The sequence below is a fragment of the Gracilinanus agilis genome, chromosome 4 (assembly GCF_016433145.1).
Source record: "Gracilinanus agilis isolate LMUSP501 chromosome 4, AgileGrace, whole genome shotgun sequence".
Lineage (NCBI taxonomy): Eukaryota > Metazoa > Chordata > Mammalia > Didelphimorphia > Didelphidae > Gracilinanus > Gracilinanus agilis.
Genome location: NC_058133.1, coordinates 436309530 through 436329644, shown reverse-complemented (window position 1 = coordinate 436329644; position 20115 = coordinate 436309530). Strand labels below are relative to the sequence as shown.

At 35.3% G+C, this 20115-nt stretch overlaps 1 protein-coding gene across 1 annotated transcript in view; it reads left to right on the top strand.

The window, feature by feature from the left end:
* Window positions 1-19698, top strand: part of WDR27 (WD repeat domain 27) — a 302935-nt gene extending 283237 nt beyond the window's left edge. Inside the window, exon 24 of the mRNA XM_044675486.1 lies at window positions 19636-19698. Coding sequence (XP_044531421.1) covers window positions 19636-19698 — 63 coding nt within the window. The remainder of the gene's footprint in view (window positions 1-19635) is intronic.
* Window positions 19699-20115: the final 417 nt, after the last annotated feature.

Below are 20115 nucleotides of genomic sequence, written 5' to 3'. Positions count from 1 at the left end.
AAGCACTTTCATGTAAATAGAACTAAAAATAACAAGTTAAATCTCCAAGTTTGGGGTTAAAAGGTACTTTTCTGCAAAAGAATGGGCTAAATTTTTGTGCTTCACCCTGGCTGATGTCAAAATTAAAATCCCATTAAGCACTAAGCAATAAGGTTTATTCCTAAAGTGATTAGGGAAAAAAGGAAAATATGTTCATATATATGTATATATAGATGCACATATATATATGTATATATATATATATATACACATATATATATACTGTATTTGTGGTGGCAAAGAACTAGAAATTAAGGGGATGGGAATGGCTAAACAAGTTGTGGCATACGATTGTGATGGAATACTACTGAACTATAAGAAATGATGAGTAGGTTAATTTTAGAAAAACATAAAGATCTAAATGAAATTATGAAAATGAAATGAGCAGAACCAAGAGAACATTTTATATAGCGACAGAAATATTGTTGAAGAATGACTTGGGTATGTGTCCCTCCAGAGAAAGAATTGATAAATAGAAACAAGCGAGACAGAGTTTATATGTTTATAATGTCAAATGATGCTTTCTTTCTCTTAGTATGGAGAATAGGAAGGGAGGAAGAGACCTTGGAGTTTTAATGTAACTAACAAACTGAAGCAAAAAGTGATTAAGCAATTTGCTCCTGATCACAAAGAAAGTACATGAAGGAGCCAGGTTCTCTCATTCCAAATCTAGAAAGTGAAGACAAGAGAATGCTCACTGTAATCTTATGATTTGATTTAGAAAGGGGCTTTAGAGGCTATGCAGCTCAATTCTCTTATTTTATAGATGAGAAAATCAAGGCACAGAAAGCTTAATTGATTTTCTCAAGTTCACCACACAGTTGATAAATGTCAGAGATGGGATTTGAGCCCAGGATTACTGAATCTAAAGCTAGTGTTTTTTTTCTGATGCATCATACTGTATACTTTTCTTATTAGCGGAACAATGAAGTTAAGATTGCCCAACGAAGAAAAGGAATACACTCGCTCATAATTCCCTCAACTTTAAGCTCTATATTTAGCTGGAATGACTACTGTACAACCTACCTTTGCAATTTAATACATAACCTTTCCAAACCAAATACAGATAGTGAATATTGTCTTTGGGTTTGTTCTCCTGTCTATATCAGTCTCTATTACTTATTCTACCTTTTTGCCTCAGTAATCTTTTTTTTTTCCCTCAAAAAGAGCCAGCCCTTTTCTGACCATCTTATAAATCATGGTCTCTTCACATTGTAACAGCAATCTACTTGTGAGCCTTGGTACTTCATAGAATCTGAGCGAGAAATCACTATTGTTTCAAAAATAAGACTGAGCCCAAACTGTGCACTGATACCTTAAATCAGGAGAAATCCCAAGTGATAATATCCCTCTCCGCCACATGGGAATTCCAGGGGAAATAAGAAATCAGTATACAATGAGTGACTGTATTACCCACATATTTTTTTCTGGATCCAACAATCAAAGGATCTAACCTAAGTCAGGTCCATAATTTGGTGATAGTGAAGTCATCTAGCATGTGGGAAGCTCATGATTCAAATAACTTTGACTGTAGCAGTCAGCCAATGGAAAATAAAGGCACTGTAAAATAAAACAAAAAAAAATGCTTTTCAGAAGAGCCCATCATTTGGTGATGCATAGAACAAAGGAATATGAGCCAGGGGCAGAGGGGTCAGGGTGATGGGGGAAGCGAGGGAAGAACAATCACAACAGTAGGACAGCCTGTGAAGTTTGATATGAAATTGGATAAAAGAAATCAGCAATTTGGAAATCACCACAGAAACAGCTGGAAAAAGAAAATACTCTTTGTTTTTATGCCAGACACTGGTGTAAAAGTCAGGACCTTTAGAACTCTCCCTCTTAAGCGATTGAGTAATCTTTCTTGCTAATTTTCAAACAGTACAGGATTGTACATAAATGAAAACTCAAATGTTTTTCATCTCAGAAGGTTAAAGAATTTTATTGATAAGCTCAATGTTGTAACATTTAAATTGCATAATCTTAACAGGACACCTAGGTGGCACATTGGATAGAGCACTGGGCTTGGCATCCATAAAACTCATCTCCCTAAGTTTAAATGTGGCCTTGAGCACTAGCTGTGGGATCTTGAACAAGTCATTTATCTTGTGTGCCTCAGTTCTTCATCTATAAAATGAGCTGGAGAAGGAAATAGCAAAGCATTCTAATATCTTTTCAAGAAAATCCCAAGTAAGGTCACAAAGAGTCAGACACAATTGAAAAAATGATGGTCTTTTACCATGTTAATTTAAGTTTATATTAAAAACAGTAAGAATGAACATATCTTGAATTGGAACCCCAACTTCTAAAGTATGGGTCATATAACAATAATTGCAAACCAGGGTAGCTGAGCCTTCTTAATATGAGTCTGACCCTAACTTTCAAAGTCTGTCTTCCAAATGAATTATATCAGACATAACCAAGAAATTTTTCAACTTTAAGCAAATTACATGAGAAAAGAAGAAATAAAATTCTGTAAGAAAGATGTGGGGACCACTAGTTATCTTTGAGTACCCATGGATTGGTTCCTCATAGTATTATAGTGTATTTAGTATGAAAGGGTTTATTTCTTTCATTAATCAGTAATTTTCTTTTGCCACTTCATTAAAATGTCATCTTGTTAGTGAGGGACAAGTTAGAATTCAAGTCAATTAAATAAATTTATCTTCCTATGCCTCATCCATAAAATAAAGGTATTGGACTAGATGATTTCTGAGATCCCTTTCATTGCTAAATCTATGAACAAGCATCCAAATGGCTGTGCCAGACACTAGAGATGTAAAGAGAAAAAGGAGATAGTCCTTCCCTCAAGAAGCTTTCTTTCTATTGAGGGCCCAGGGTAAGGAATACCTTTGGAGTTTTAACTTCTACCAAAGTAGCTGAAAAATTTAAAAGTTTGAGTCCACTGAGCTTAGTGATAGCAAGGGCATGAATTAGGAAAGGCTTGCATTAGGAAGAAAGACTGAAAGACTAAATTATTCTTTAAAAGAGGAAAGGAAAATGGAAAGATAACATTTTTTCCTACTTTAATATATTTAGAGTATTTCTTAGAGATCCAGGAGAAGTAATAATTATCTTATTAGTACATTAGTCTTGGATATTTTCTCTTGGTTTCTCCATACATGCTCCATGCACATATTTTTATGACAAGAAATAACTAGGTGTTTGGGTTTGGCTTATAATGAATTAAAGATGAAAGATGTAAAAGATGGAAATGGGAGACCACTTTATAAAGGAGGGTTGGCATTGTTAATGCTACCTTGCGTAATAATTAAAAGTTAGGGTCAGACTCATATTGAGAGGGCTCAGCTACCCTGGTTTGCTATTATTGTTATATGACCCATACTTTAGAAGTTGGGGTTCCAATTCAAGATATGTTCATTCTTGCTGCAAGGAAGTGTCGAGGAAAATATATATAGAGCCTTAGAATATTAACATTAGGAAAAACATGGTGTTGTGGAAAAGAGACTGGATTTGGGCAAGCCACTTGATCTTTCTTGGCTTTAGTTTCCTCATGTAAAATGAGGGAAATTGAATTAATAATATTAATAATGTTGATAATGATAATCAGCATTTATTTAGTGCCTTATGGTTTGCAGAGTGCTCTACAAATGTCATCTTGTTTGATCTTTACAACCACTCTTGGACATAGGTGTGATTATTATCTCCATTTATAGATGATGATAAGATGTAAGATAAATAGAGGTTAAGTGATTTGCCCAGGGTCATATATCTAGGAAGTGTCTGAAGCCTAATTTGAACCCAGGATCTTCTATCTCAGGCCTGGCTTTCTATCCACTGAGTCATCTAGCTCCCCAACTTACTTCATTTATGAACCTCCATTTCTTCATTTCTTTATCTGTCAAAGAGAGGAATGGGGTGGATTCAATTTCTGAGTTCCTTCTAGCTATAAATGCTACATTCTTAATTATGGATTCTAACTTCAGTTTTTCAATTCTATCATAGAAAGGTGACATATTTCTTCTTCTGAGATAACAAAATGGTTTCTTTTCTAAATATTGCTCTTTTGCCCTTAAATGAATTTGATTTCTTCACATCTTCTCAGTTGTCTAGGATTATAATTCTACTGGATCATGTGTTTAAGACCCAGGATTGGACACCGAAGATCTTAAGATAAAGTAAAAGAATCCAAGTTCCAGCTACTAAGCATGGGAGAGTCCATGGCTCTCCCAGTTCCAGAATACATGTGTGGGTGAGTATTTATGGGAGGATCTCTTCAGATGTGAAGAATTAGCAGTCAAGTTTACTTGTACTTTATTATTTCCAGTAATCTTGGCAGTCACAGGAGTTTAAATTATTTGCCTCAGGAGACTACACATTGAGGACTATGAACCAGTTTTTTTTTTTTTTTTAATACTATCACTGCAGATGTGATTAATACCATTCAAAGGGAGTGAAAGTTTTTTTTTTTTTTTTTTGGTTCCAAATACAACAGGGAGAAAGTAGAGATGAAAACAAATATAACCATTCATTTCCAAACATTTCCAATAGATCAATATATAGACTAGATAATCCCAGGGTAAGTTTTCTCACATTTGTGCAGAGTGTCTACACTAAGACATGAAAACGCTTTTCTTTATTTCACCTGGAAATAACTTCTGAACTTCATAATACTTATCAAAATCTTGATTTGATTTTTTGTCCATAATCAATTTCTCCTCTTAAAAACAAACAAAAAAAAAGCCCTTCACATTTCTGAGTTACTTTTCACTTGGGAATAGCTTCCAATTCACTAACCTCAATCAGTAGTTGGATGGTTCTAGTGGATAGAGTGATGGGTCGGAGTAAGGGACACTCATCTTTCTGAGTTTAGATCTGGATTCAGAGGCTTCCTAGCTGTGTGACCCTCGGTAAGATACTTAACTCTGTTTTCCCTAGTTTCTTCATCTGCAGAATGAGCTCCAGAAGGAAATGACAAACCATTCCAGTATCTTTGCCAAGAAAACTCTAAATGGATTCACAAAGAGTTGGATATGATGAAACAACTGAATGCAGATTAGGTGGCTGCCTATTATTTGAGGAACATGGCCTCCAAATATTGCCTCATTTTTTCACTGAAAATCAAACAATTCAGTTCAATTTTCCTCACATTTATTAAGCAACTGTTGTATATTGGGCTCTGGGAATATGAAGACCAAATCAAAACCCAAACTCCAAACAGTCCCTGCCCTCAGGAAACTTTCTTTCATCGGCTAAAGCAATAAAATTTAAGGTGATATTCCTCTATGTACATGCATATTTTAAAAGGGAACTTGAAGATAAAATGTCCTTTGCCACTTTCATCTTAAATTTCCTTTTTCAATATGAGTTTAGTCATCAAACTTACCAACATAAAAAGAATAAGAAAATGAATTGCACAAGTCATTGTAAAAGTAATTGCATATTTGAGTTTTGCAGGTCAATTTAAAAAAGCATTTATTTAGCACCTTCTATATATTAATCACTGTACTGAACACTGAGGTTATGAAGGAAAAAAAATGAAATGATTCCTATCTTCAAGGGTCTGATTTTAGAATGGGGGAGATGGGGAAGACTACATGTGCATATGTACATGTAAACATTGTATATGCATATATAGTATAAATAGAAACAATATATAATATAGAAATATATAACCATAAACATTGTATATAAATGTGTGTATGTGTGTACATACACACATCCATACACGAATCTATAGATATGTAGGAGTCCAGGTAGATACTAGTCTTGATAATATTTTAGAGGTGCTCAATAATATACAGATATATATGTTAGAACTTTGGGAAGAAAGTGCACTGAGAGCATCAGGAAAGGGGATGGTGATTAATCCGAATTTTGTATAAAACCTAGGCTTCTAGGGGCAGCTGGTTGGCTCAGTGGATTGAGAGCTAGTTCTAGAGATGGAAAGTTCTAGGTTCCAATTTGGACTCTTAGATGTGTGACTTGGGGAAGTGACTTAACCTCTATTGCCTGACCCTTATCACTGCATTGGAACTAATGCACGGTATTGATCATAAGAGAGAATGTAAAAATTTAAAAACAAAATGAAATGTAGGCTTCTAAGAGATGAAGGTGAGAAGAGAATGCATTCTAGGCTTGAATGATAGTTCATGCAAAGGCATGGAGATAAAATATGGAACCTCTTGTATGTGTACATACATATATTATATATGAAGTATTTATTAAATGTCTTCATTGTGACAAGTGATTTACAGTTTTCAAAAACTTGATCCTCACAACAACCCTGAGAAGGAAGTGCTCTTATTATTCCTATTTTACAGGTGAGAAAATTGAGGCAGACAGAGATTAAGAGACTTGCTCAGGTTCACACAAATAGTGTAAGGCTGAATTTTTGCTTGGAATTTATTGATTCCAGGACCAGAACTCTATGTATTGTGTGACATAGTTGCCTCTAGAAAGTTCAAGAGCAAGTAGACCAGTATGGGTGGAAGATAACATTAGCTGTGTTCATTAACATGTGATTAGTAATCTGGAAAAAGCAGTTTTTGTTGAGTATTGGTCTGTAAGTCAGATTACTGGTGGGGTTAGTTAACAAGAGAGAGAGAGGAAAGGAAGTCAAGACTGTAGACACCTTCCTCAAGGCATTTGCCTGAGAAAGGTAAGAAGAATTAGCAGGGATGGTGGGATCTGATGAGGATTTTTTGAGGATGGAGAATGGAGAACATTTTGTAGGTAGCAAAGAGCAACCAGTAAAATACAGGGAAGTGAGAAGATGAGCAAGGGAAGGAGGCAGGGATTGAGGTGGGAGTGGGGAGAATTGTTGATTTGAGAGACAAAATAAGCTTACCCTATGTCACCATTTTGCCTGTCCTACCTATGTTCTTTTTGCTTTATCTTTCCTCTCTAAAAGAGAATTTTAGTCATTATAGGCTGCATCTTCCTTTTAGTACTTTTAAATAAATCTATTAATTTATTTTATTTTTAATCCTGTCAATGTACACAGCCAGCTCCCTCTTTGACAGAAAATATGATAAAAAAGAAAAGAGCTTTGGATTTGGAATTAGAGGACTTCATTTCAAATTCTGGCTTTTCTATTTACTTTCTATGTGACCTTTGACAAGTCAGTTTTAGGTTTCAAAGCTGTTTACAGTTACAGTTTACATACTGTTCAATATAGAAAAGGATACAGAATCATAGAGCTACTGCTACAAAGAACTGCTAGAGCCATCAAGTCCAACCCCATCATTTTATAGAAGAGGAAGCTTGGGTTCAGAGATGTGAAGTAATTATTCATGAAATTAATAAGTGGTGAAGGTAGTATTCGAACCTGGAGCTCTTGTCTACAGGTCTAGAACTTCTTGCATTCTTCTATACATCCTTCTTTCTCTCGTTTTACCCACCTTTAAAATAAAGGGGTGGCTCTAGAAGATCTCTAAGGAAACATCCTTTCCTTAGGCTATGATCTTATGATTCTTAGGTAACAATCTGTGTGATATAAACCTTAACTCTTGAGTGTTATTGGATGAAGATATTAGAATCTGTTTTCCCACATTGGGCTTATTTCAACTCTTTTAATATCTGCTTCTCTACCTCGTCCTCTTTACCTTCTACTGAAATAAAAAAGTTGTTTCTCAAATTTAATTCTTTTGCCATCCCTGACCATTTCCCCTTCTCTTCCAAGCTGTTCTTTACTATATGATACAGCTTATCTTTCTAGGCTGATTACACATCATTCTCCCTCATGAACTTAACACTGTAGCCAAAAGAGTTCTACTTGCTGTTCAGCAGACAGACACATCTTCTGCTTCTGATTTTTCACAGACTCTCCCACTTATCTGGAAAGCTCTTCCTTCTTGCCTCTGCTCCTTCCAACCCCTACATCTTTTCCGCAGCTCAGCTCAGCTCATGTCCCATTGCTTTCTGGAGGCCTTTCCTGATCTCATCACTTTTTAGTGCCCCTCTCTGAAATCACATTCTAATTATTTTGTACATAATCCGTGTTTACTTATTTGTGAACATCTTATATCTCACCCCATCACAAATACAAATCCCAACTTCTTGGACAGCTATTCTTTTGAATTTGTATTTGCATTTTTAGTCACAGCATTGTAAGTTAGACTTTAGTGCTCATTAAATGCTTATTGATAGATTGATTGATTGTCTCCTCTTATCAGATTCCACCTTCCCAAAGGAAGTTGAAGACCCATCACAAGTTCATCCCTCCAAGCATTATCTCTCTGATTCATGCCATGATGCTTCAGGGGAGTTTTGTTCTCCTACACAGAGGATGTGAATCATAGTACTTAAGATCTTTAGCTCTCACACCCACTTTTTTTTTTTTTCAATAACAGCATCCCCACTTCTTCACTATGCCTTTGGAATCTGAATAAGAATAATGGGTGGTACCTGGTAAAGAGATTTGATGAAGGATAAAGTAAAGGAAGAAACCTGTGACAGATATGCTCACCAAATGAGTCAGGGATTCTTTAAGCCATTTTTCCTTTTCCCAAACTTGGCCTGATGGAACAGCCCTAAAGGGAAAAGGAATAAATTCTGAATATTAAAGAAAAGAGTTCTAGTAAGAGCTTGCTGACTTCTCTCAATGAGATGTTGAAGAGCAATTTTCTATTAAAAAATATAAAGGGTGGAGAGAAGTCCTTGAGTCCAATTTCTTTCCTGCCTAACCAAACATAATTTTCAAAAAGAAATTGGAAACTAGTAGTTGTTTCTATAACAAGGGATGGATTTGTGGACTTGTTCTTTCTTAAGAAATTAAGCCTTTTCCTGGATAAATCAAATGTGGGGCTGTTCTAAAGCATGCCTGATGTTGGCAGGTGTTTCCCTTTAGGGGCTCTTGGAAAAATTTTACAAGTCCAAGCAAGCCTATCATGACCAAGAAAAATCAATGTTCAGGAACCTTTCTCATGGGTTGGTTTGTTTCCTGACAACTGTATTGTACACAAAGCTGATAGTGAAACTAATGTTACCTGGCTATTAGTGCTATCAATGAATGGAAACTTCCTTTTTGGAACAGTACATTTCTCTGAGTAGCTTTCTTTTTTTAAAAAAATTATGAAGTAATGAATTTAATGAAAAAGAACATGATAAAGTAGATATAGCTATGGACTTCGAATTAGGAGAATCTGGGTTCAAATCCCATCTCAATCTTTGTGTGATCCTGGGTAAGCACTTAACCACTTTGTGCTTCAGTTTCTCCATTTCTAAAATAAGGAGGTTAGGGGGCAGCTGGGTAGCTCAGTGGATTGAGAGTCAGGCCTAGAGACAGGAGGTCCTAGGTTCAAATCCGGCCTCAGCCACTTCCCAGCTGTGTGACCCTGGGCAAGTCACTTGACCCCCATTGCCCACCCTTACCACTCTTCCACCTATGAGACAATACACCGAAGTTAAGGGTTAAAAAAAAAAAAGAATCTAAAATAAGGAGGTTGGACTTAACCTCTAATATATCTTTTGGTTCTTAATATATGATTCTATGTTATAAAGATGGAGCCCACAGAATCAGTTGGTGTCCCATGGGCCAAAAGAGCTAAACCAGAATTTGCTGTCACTATGTCCTACCTGTTGGAGTTCATTATATTATGGAAGAACAATCCTGATTCATGAGGAGTTTCTCACCTAAAGAATTACCATACCTATAAATCTTTAGAAAATAAAGAAATTTATTAGTAAATTGTATGGCCAGTAGGCAAGATAGAAGTTGCCTCCTCAGTGTAACAAAAGATTGTGTTTATATGTATTTCATAGGAAAACTGACTATGACATGTGACAGAAGACGGTGGGAAGAGGGGGTGCTTGAGGTTGATATATGACTTGCAAGAATAGGAGATAGGGAGGAAGAGGTGGGGGCCTGAGGTTGGGAATGTTGTCTATCAATGAGATATGCAGATCTCAGGAGTATGGAACATGCATGCCATTTTTACCTATATATAGGTGGTTATCAGGGACAGGGTTTCCTGGAATCAGAGCTCAGGGGAGTCCTTGAGGTGTGCCTTTCTAGTGACTTGGGGTCTCCAGAAGATCCTGTTCCCCAACTCCAATCTAATTCGGTACTTCAATACATCAAAAGCATTAGAAGCATGTACATTTAAATGTGGTCTTAAAGACCTCCACAGAGAGGGAAAAACCAACATATCCTGAGATAGCCTATTCTGCTTTTGGATAGCACTCACTGGAGGTTTCTCTTTCCTTGAAGTCTTTTTGTCTCTTTTCAACTCCTATGTCTCTGTTAAATGTAGTCATCAGAATTACCTTGTTATCAGTTATCAGAATTATTTATTACCTTGACCTCACTAACCTAGTTGGAGTGTGTGTATGGGGGGTCTTGTGATATATTTGGAAATTTACTACTGGTAGAGCCTTTGATCTCATCAAGATATTAGTCACAATGAATAATTTTTATTACATTAAATTAAAAAGCTTTTTTTACAAACAAATCTAAAAGAGAAACAAACTGCAGAATTTTTTTGTAGCAAATGATAAAGGTCCAATTTCTCAAATTTATAAAGATCTAAGTCAAACTTATAAGAATACTTTTTTTAATTAATCAGAGTATATATTTTTCAAGATTATTCACATTATTGCTCAATATGGAACAAGTTTTTAAGATACATTAAATTTTGCATAATTCTAGGCTTATAAAAAGAATAAAAACTTACATATACATCATTGAAATTTCTAAAAAAAATTTAAATGTGTGAAGGTATGTGCAACTAAAAGGAAAAAAGTGATATAAAGAATATAACTGACCTGATTCAAGGTTAGGTCAAATTCACATAAAAAAAAATCTTAAACAACTGTGCAGAAATTTAAGTCACTCTAATGGATGAAAAAAATTTAAAGACCAATTATTCTCTGCACAAATTATCTTTTATGAATCTTAAATTTTCACTGTTGTCCTATATATCCTGTTTTAAATATCCTTTGGGGATTAGGTGACTACCTGTATTTGTTTCCATTATTCAATTTTTCAAGACTGTTTTTAGATTTATTTTAGATTTAAGATTATCCCATCTAAAAATGCAAATAGGATGGCATTTCCTTAGGAAAATACTTAGAAAAAATGAATATTTATTAATCTTTGTATAAAAATTTTGCTAAACAATAAAAAGTAACCTAAGAAGGGCCACCATTAAAGATATAACCTGAAAAGAAGAAATATGTAGGCTGTGATGCTACCATATTTTTTGTGATCCTGAGTTTTAATAACCATTAGATGCATGCATCCCTTTGATCAGTTTTCCTACTCTGGAAAAAATAATTAAAAGTCTGTTTTAATAACATTGAAAGTAGAAGATTTTCAATACTATTTGAAATGATTTATCTATGTGAATCAACACCGATATTCATACTCAGAATAGAAATGTGGACTGGGAACTGGGAAGTTCCAAAAAGAATAATACAGAAAATTGACTGTTTCAAAAAAAGGTTATCTTGATTAATTAAGAAATAAAAACTATAAAATAAAGTATGTACATTGGTAATGAAGCACATATCTATCTATTTTTCTAATAACATATTCATCAGTATAGATATCAATATATCATTTGCATATCTATATCAATATCTGTATCTCTATCTATCTGTCAATCAAACTAATGAAAAAGCTGATGGAATATTGACCATAATAATTAGTTGGATTGGTTCAAGCCTCCATTTTTTCCCCAGAGGTTTTTGATGAAAAACAGAAATTCCTTATGACTATAAGCTAAGTTTGAGAAATGGGGACCGCCAACTAAATTCTGACTGGAATGTTCCAATTAAACTGGGACTGGTAGCATCCTTGCCACTTTTCTTATCTTGACTAGGAACAATTTCAGATTTCCAGATGAAATAACTGTTACCAGCCTATCTTCCTGGGACTCCAAGGTCTCTCCAAGGAATTACTGTCAAGAATTTCCTGTTGCACGTTTTCCCTCAAGCTACAATGTGTTTTTTCTTCTTTTTTTCCCTTCCTTATTTTTCATACACTAGAAATTGGTTAATTCCTGTATCTAATGAATTCTTTTTCTCTGCAAGAGGATTTCCCCATGCATGTTGTTCTACTGAGAAGAATATAATAAACATGCCTTTTGCTTCTCCCCCTGTTTCTGGTGTTTTTTTCTCATTCTGTTCTACTCCAGTCCTATGGGGTCAGACACCAACTATAAATTCATGGACACCAGATTAAGAAGTAGTGTCAAACTCAAATAGAAACAGGGCTCACTGAAATAACATGTATGTGACTGCATATTGACTTAGAAAATCACATATTCACCTTATGTTTTATTATATTTTTATTTATTAATATTTCCCAATTACATTTTAATTTTATTCTCCTTTCCTTAGGAATACTGAGCTTCATATAATCTCTGTAGGTATTTTTGACATTTATGGTTTAAATAATCTTTATAATTCCAGTTCTATGATTGTGATATAATAAGAAAGTAAAATAGACTGATTCATAGTTTAAAAATAAGACTTTTCCACAAATACAAATTATAACCTTTTATTTCCTAATAGTCTTTGAGAATTACTATTACTGAAAAATGCATTGTCCTATTAGCCAACAAATTGGTGAGCCTCTCTGATTTCAACTGGGTCGGTCTTCAGGTGACAGGTCTGCTCTCTATCACTAGTAGTTGCCATTATGGTAGAACCTTTGGTACAACCTTGCTCTCCACTAACAGAGATTTGAAAAACAAATTATCACTTTCAGACCATGATGAGACATTACTCTTTTAGTAAAAGGTCTATTTCTACTATTCCCTTCTCCCTATTTTATATTTTCCTTTATAGAGTGCTTTCACAGAAAATTCCATTTAAATAATTGAAGAATTAAAGTGCTCTATTCAAGAGCAAATGGTGGCAACTTGGAACATGAAAAAAATATTGGCGAGCTGTGATTTCCCAGTCAGCACTCCTTCTTCCCTCCTCATTCCTAAAATTTTGGGTTTAGGGACTCATAGGCATATTACTTTTAAAAAATTTGCCTAGAACCAAGGAAAACTTGATTCCAGAGATGCAAAAATCTTTAATAAAAAATAAGATAACAATTTAAATACCTGGCATATTTTAGTGGCTGTGGTCATCCACATGAAATTAATGTAGAGACCTCCTGGTAGAAGCATTATGACTGGCAACCATATAGATAAATTGAAAATGTCTGACCCCTTAGAGTTGATCCCTGAAATTAAGAACATGTGGAAACTTTGCATTATTTTTGTCTTGCCCTACCCATCTTAGATAAATGAAAATGCATCCAGATACAGAAAGATAATCTCCAGGGAACAGAGCCAGACATTTCCTGCAAACCACACATCCTTACATGAACTCAGGCTTTGGCTACATGGCCAAGATTTCTTTTTCACAGTTTTATTTCATTTAGAAGAAGCACAGTGATGAAGAAAACAATGAGGGTAAAGTAATTAAAATATTTTTAAATGACAAGAAAATAATCGTATAGTTATTATGTGTCTGTGCAGTTATGCATCCATTTGTCCATAAATACTATATAAAGATATCTATCTATCTGTCAAAGTCTCTTTCTCTCTTTGTCTCTCTCTTTATTTATCTATCTGTCTGTCTATTTATCATCTAAGTTACAGGACTTTTGATTAATTGGAATACGAGGCTTCTAGAGAGAAGCTTTCTTTATCAATCTAGAATAACACCTCCCTTACATCTTATAATCTTAGAGTTGCTTGGGAACATAGATGTTAAATGACCCACCCAGGATGACATAGCCAGTATGTGTCAGAGGTAAAACTTTCTAGCCATTATACCATATTCTCCCTCACCTAGCACACAGTAAGTACTCAATAAAAAATTTTTGATTGACTTACTGATTTCCTGAATTATAAAATGTAGAGACCATCATTTGTACTAGCTCCTTCACAAAGTGGCTGAGAAGAAAATTCTTCAGAAATTTTAGATGTGGAAATAATGGTTAGAATATATAATTGTTTTTATAGAATGGTAAGTGAAAACTCTGTTGCAAGAATAGAGATAGATGTTTACAAAAGAAAATGAAATCAGGTGACCCAGGCTTGAGTTGACAATCAACTGAGACCAGTTTTTCCTTTAAAAATCATACATGCTCAGAAATGATTCAGATTGACCCAATCTCATGATTTCTACCACATAAGAGTTTAATTGAAATTGACTTAATGTACACTGTATGTGAAAGGTTACTTAGGGTGCAACTACTGCCCAGTTTCCTGCATACCATCATCAGGACTCATTGTTCTGGTTCTCATTCTGGTTAACACAGTGGTTGGTTGATCATAATTTGCTTACATACCAGTTTAACTTACTAGTATTATTTAAAGAGGTTTTGTCCAGGAATGTGAAGCCAAATTTTTATCATCCATCATGGTACTAATTTACCATTAATTATGCATCTCTTCTCAGAGATTCCTGGAGTTTTAGGGATGTCATTGGTAATCTAGTCTAATCCAGCCTTGAAGGAATACCCACTGTAACATAACAGACAAGTGGTCATTCAACCATGGCTTGAAGACTTCCTATGAGGGAGAGTCCATCACCTCACAAGGCAGCCCATCCCATATTTGGATAGCTTTAATTGTTAAGAAATTTTTTTTTGACACCAAGTGTAGATTTTCCCCCCGTAGCTTCTGCTCATTGCTCCTAGTTCTTCCCAATGTGGCTAAATAAAAGTATAATCATTTTCTCTCTCACATTTCTACCCTTCAAATACTTATACTAACCATGAGTCTTCTTCAGTCTCTACTATACATGGGACAGGCTGGGTAAGTTGCCTTTGGACAATCTCCAGTTTAGAAATGTCCTTCTTAAACTGTGGTGTCCATACTTAAGCATAACCCAAATGTGATCTAACATACTAAGAATGAAATGGTGAAGACAATACCAGACTCTGGGTGAGCAGACCTGGTTTTGAATCTCAGTCTTTCTGTGACTTTCTAATTATATACTTGTTATTTTTATGAGACTTCATTTCCACATCTGGAAAATGGGACCAATACTATTTATGGTACTTATTCATAGGGCTATTGACCATAATTCTCCCTCTCTATCCTTGGTTGATCAAAATGCTTCTCATAAATAAGCCTGAAATATTTTCATCTTGTTAACTGTCTTTGTCCTTCAGCATAGGAGCTAAGAGTTGTTTAAAAATTACAATGAATAATGATTACAAAAATCCTGGAAAGACTTATATGAAGTGGTGTAAAGTGAAGTGAGCAGATGAACAAGGAGAACATTGTACACAATAACAGCAATAAAGTATGATGATATACTGTGAATGAATTGACTATTATTAATAATGTAAGACCTGGACGACTACAAAGGACTCATGAGGAAAAAAGCTATCCGTCACCACAGAAGGAACTGATGTAGTCTGAATGCAGATTGAAGCATGTCATTATTCACTTTATTTCCTCCATGAATATTTCATAGTGATATGTGTCTTCTTTCATAACACGATGAAATACCTAATGTGTGATAACATACATACAACCTATGTCATATTACCTGCCATCTTGATGGGAGGGAGAAAGAGAACATGGATTGCAAAATATTAGAAAATGATTATTGAAAATTATATTGACATATAATCTGGAAAAAATTAAAAAGAATAAGAAAAGGAAAAATCAGAGGAAAGAACAATAGTTAATATGAAAAGCAATGCATATTATGTAGAAGGGCATAACCTAATTTTAACAAAACATGACTGCTGGTAGGAAAATAGATGAATATCTAGGTGATAGAAAGTAAAGAAATAAATACTCTTCTTCACTGTTGGGTTGGTTTTTTTAAGCTGGCCATTAGTTTATGAATGATAAGGTAGATTTAAGGAAAAAAAAAAAAACAAAAACCTCTTATCTTCCATCTTAGAATTAGTACTATGTGTTGGTTCCAAGACAGAAGAATGGTGAGGACTAAGCAACTGGTCTTAAATGAATTGCACAGAACCATACAGCTAAGAAGTGTTTGAGACTAGATTTTAACTCAGGCACTCTGGACTCCAAACCTGGTACTCTATCCACTGAACCACCTACCTACCCTAATATGGTAGATTTTGATCTGAAGGTGGTCAACAAGAAATACCAAAACCAGGACAAAAACTGGAATTCCCCAAGGATATTTACAAAGCATTTGAGATTCAAAAAACTCTTTATATATGTTAGGGGAATAAGCATTTAATATGTGCCAGGCTCTATGTTATGTGCTTTACAAATATTTACAAATATCTCACTTGATCCTTATAATTGTGATAATGAGATTAAATTTACCCTGCCCATCTTTAGATTTAATCACCAAAGGTGAAAACATCTCCATTTAACCCACAACTTGGGTGGTCTGTATCCCATGTGTGTTAGAATGAGTGACAAATCAGAATTTACTGACTGCCTCCTGGGCAGTCCTAAGAAAAGAATCTGTTGCGATTGGACACATAAACTAAGAGGAGGTCACAGGAAGTGATGCAAAAGAAGCCCCTTTAGACCTCAGTCAGCTGGGCTCTGTCTTCTGGTTCTTCTGGTTTGTGAACCTGGCCTGAAGGAGCATTTTTGGTTCGCAATTGGACTTGGAGGAGGTCTGGAGCTGGTGAGACTGTTCCACGTGGTAAGTGTTAAGATTGAATCTTCCTGAACTTCTCTTAAGGAACTTCCCTTTTATAGAGACTGTGGCTGAAGCTTTTGCTTCTTTTGCCTTTGAGGCCCTTTGGGCCTCTGGCTTCCTGGCCTTGGGGTCAAGGCCAGATTTCCCTTGGCTGAGGGTTAATTAGATCTACCTGGATTGAACTAGAGGATCAGAGCAAATTACCTACTGTTTTAGATTACTTATCCTATCTTATCCTCTCTTATTTCCTTATTTCTACTTCCCCTTCCCATTTGTAAATAAATTTCCATAAATGTCATTTTAACTTGAAGTTAATCTTTAATTGGGGACTGATAATTGTTCAATCCCCTGGAGACCTACCTTTTAATATTTACCCAATAAAAACCCCTTTCTACCCCTTACATAATAACTTTGTGAAGTAGGTGCTATTATTATCTCTGTTTTACAGTTGAGGAAATTGAGGTGGTCAGGAGTCAAGTAATTTACTAGGGATGCACAGCTAGTGTCTGAGACCCAATTTAAACTCTGGTTCTTTGGACTTTGTATGAATTTAACATAAATCTGTATCCCTCTTTCCTTTCTAAAAGGAAAGTTTTGAAAATCCATTTCAGTTTTACCCTCATCCTTTGATTGAGTTATGAACAAGCTCAAGGCTTATCTGTATAAGGAGGATGCCTCATGAGTCCCTGGCATCCCAGAAGACTGTCCCACATGATTTCTGGTACTTGGAAGACTGGTCACTGACCCCAACTGAAGTCAAGTCAGTCCTACCAGGGAAACCAAGAAAAAATGATTTCACTGGGGTTATGAATTATGGAAGGAAGTTTGTACTCTCTTGGCTAGGAAGCAATAGGAGTGAACAGGACATCCCTTTGCAGCAAGATCAGGTTAGTTAAGTGATTGACCATGAGATTATGAAACCCACTTCACTATCTAATGGATGATTATAAATTAATATTCAGTCTCTAGAGAATTTTAATCCTAACAACATACTCAGTCTAGCACTCTTTGCAGTGTATCACTTAGCTGTTTCTTTTATTTCATTTGGACTGATTTGAAATTTTAAGGAAGAATGGAGAACTAGAAAAAACACTGAAGACTAGTTATGTAGTGGTAACATTCAGCAGGAGATAGATGGAACCATTTTAGTAAGAATATTTACTTCCACAAAGATGGAGTCATAGTCCTGGAACAGTGGCAGCAATATGAAGAAGTCCATTATTATATCTCTGCAGACTGTGGAAAGATTAATTAAGGTCCCACATGACTCAGGATTTTCTCTACTGGATTCTGTTATTAGAAACAGATCTCCCAATACCAAACAGATCCATTGGCATTATCCTGGAGACATAGACATCAACATTTTTGATCCACAGCAAGGAAGGTTATTTAAGGGGAACATGAGACACATAATCTACCACAGGAGTAGAGAAACCCATTTGATATCACTCATCTGCTGGTTACGATCTTCACACCTAGAAGAAAAGTGGTTAAGCCTATGGACATTTCTTTAGAAAAAAATGAATTTGTTTCAATTAACCAAAAATCCACCTTCTCTCCCTTCTGCCTCTCCTCTCATCATTGAGAAAGAAATATAAAGCATTTGAAATAAATACTCATAGTCAATCAAAACAAATTTCCTCATAGACAGTTTTTGAAAGTTATGAGTTTAAGACCTAAGAGGTCCAAATGGAGTTGAGTTGTCATAAAATTCATTAGCCCTAGTAAAGCCTGGTCAAATTATGCTCTGGCTTCTGAGATAGGACATCAGTGTATTGATTTTGGCATCCCAAAATATACAAGTGGAGTTAAAAGTGACATTCTCCCTCAGCCCCAATATCTCTGATTTCATTTTACATGTGTATAGATGTTCTAGGTTATTGTGATCTGATGAGGAACAATGGTCAGTTGAGTCCCCTCTGAGTGAAGAGTTAATAGGACCTCTCATCTTTTGTGTTGAGAGATGATTGTGGGAGTCCATGGAAATTCTTAGAGGTGTCTGAACAAGTCTATAAAGGCACAATCTGGGCCCACATCCCTAGAACGGAGTTTCTGAGAGTAGTTTGCTTGAGAGGCAAAGGAACTGCCTTAGGTCTTTGGTTATTTCTACTGAATTCTACCATAGCCAGACCTCTAACTTCTATAGATCAATTCCTCTTTCTTCTATGTCAGTCTATGATATTACCAAATAGATATTACTTCTATATTTTCTTGCCCAAACTGGCATTGCTTTAACTTTCCTAATAGGTAATTTTGTCACATCTCCTTAAGGACTATTCTCATCCAGGTGTCATGCTGGCCAAGGTCCCAGAAATAAATTAAAATGTCAACCAGTTAGATAATTGCTGCTTCCTAGTGTGGCCAAACTCTCAAATACAAACTTCATAAATCTTTGGAAGGCCCTCGAGTCATTACTTAATCTAAAAAAAGTCACAGTCAAGACATTTGAATTGTCACTGGTTTGTTTGAAATTCTTTTCTTTCCTCATCCTTTCCACAGATTTGAATGAGATTTAGAGAGCAATGTGGCTCAATAGATAGATTGCTTCCCTTAACACCAGGAAGATCAGCCTCCAAATTTTGCCTAGTTGTTTGATCCTAGGAGAACTACTATCCCAATTACACAAAGTTGTTATAAGGCTCAAGGAAGATAATAGATGTCAATTAAATACTTTGAAAATAATAAAATAATTCTTTCATTGCCAATTATTATTGTTTAGAAATATTTGGTAAGAATGCCTGGTATGGTTGGCCCAAACTGAACTGAGGACATTGTTCTTATACTGAGGTGGCATTGAGGATTCAAGTACTGATAGCAAAGTCATAGTTATTCTCACTTCATTTTTACATCATACATAGATTCGCTCCCTCTTCAACTCTGTTCTCCTGGCTTTTCTGGCCTTATCTAAAATCCCACATTTGGCAGAAAGTCTTTCCTAGACTACCTTAATGCTGGTGCCTTCCATCTGAAATGAACTCTAATTTTTTCTGCATATATTTTGTTTGTACATAGTTGTTTCCACATTCTGTCATTAATTAGATTGTAAATTATTTGAGGGAAGGGGCTGATGATGATGATGATGATGATGATGATGATGATTAGTCTTTCTGAGTCTCCAGAACTTAATACAGTGACTGGCTTATGGTTGGTATTTAATGAATGCTATTGATTTGACTTGAAAAATAACATGAATTGACAAGAGAGCTAGTTATGGATGGCTAGCTGAATCCCCTGTTCTGCTTTTTATAACAGAACTCTTTGATGGACCTTTTAGTGGATATTTTTGCTAGATAAAATTTATTTGAGTGAATAGGGGTTCTGATATTCTCACTGCCTCTCCCTGTGTGTTGATAAACATACCCTACAATTCTAGAACTGGGAATTATGTGTGGTTCCAACAAAGACAATCGACAATTAGCTGCAAGTTCACCTTTTCTACAAATCTGTTAGAAATTCCCTAAGCTAAAGTTATCTTCCTGAGTCCCTAGAAATTTTGGCATTAGGAAAACCAAATGATCC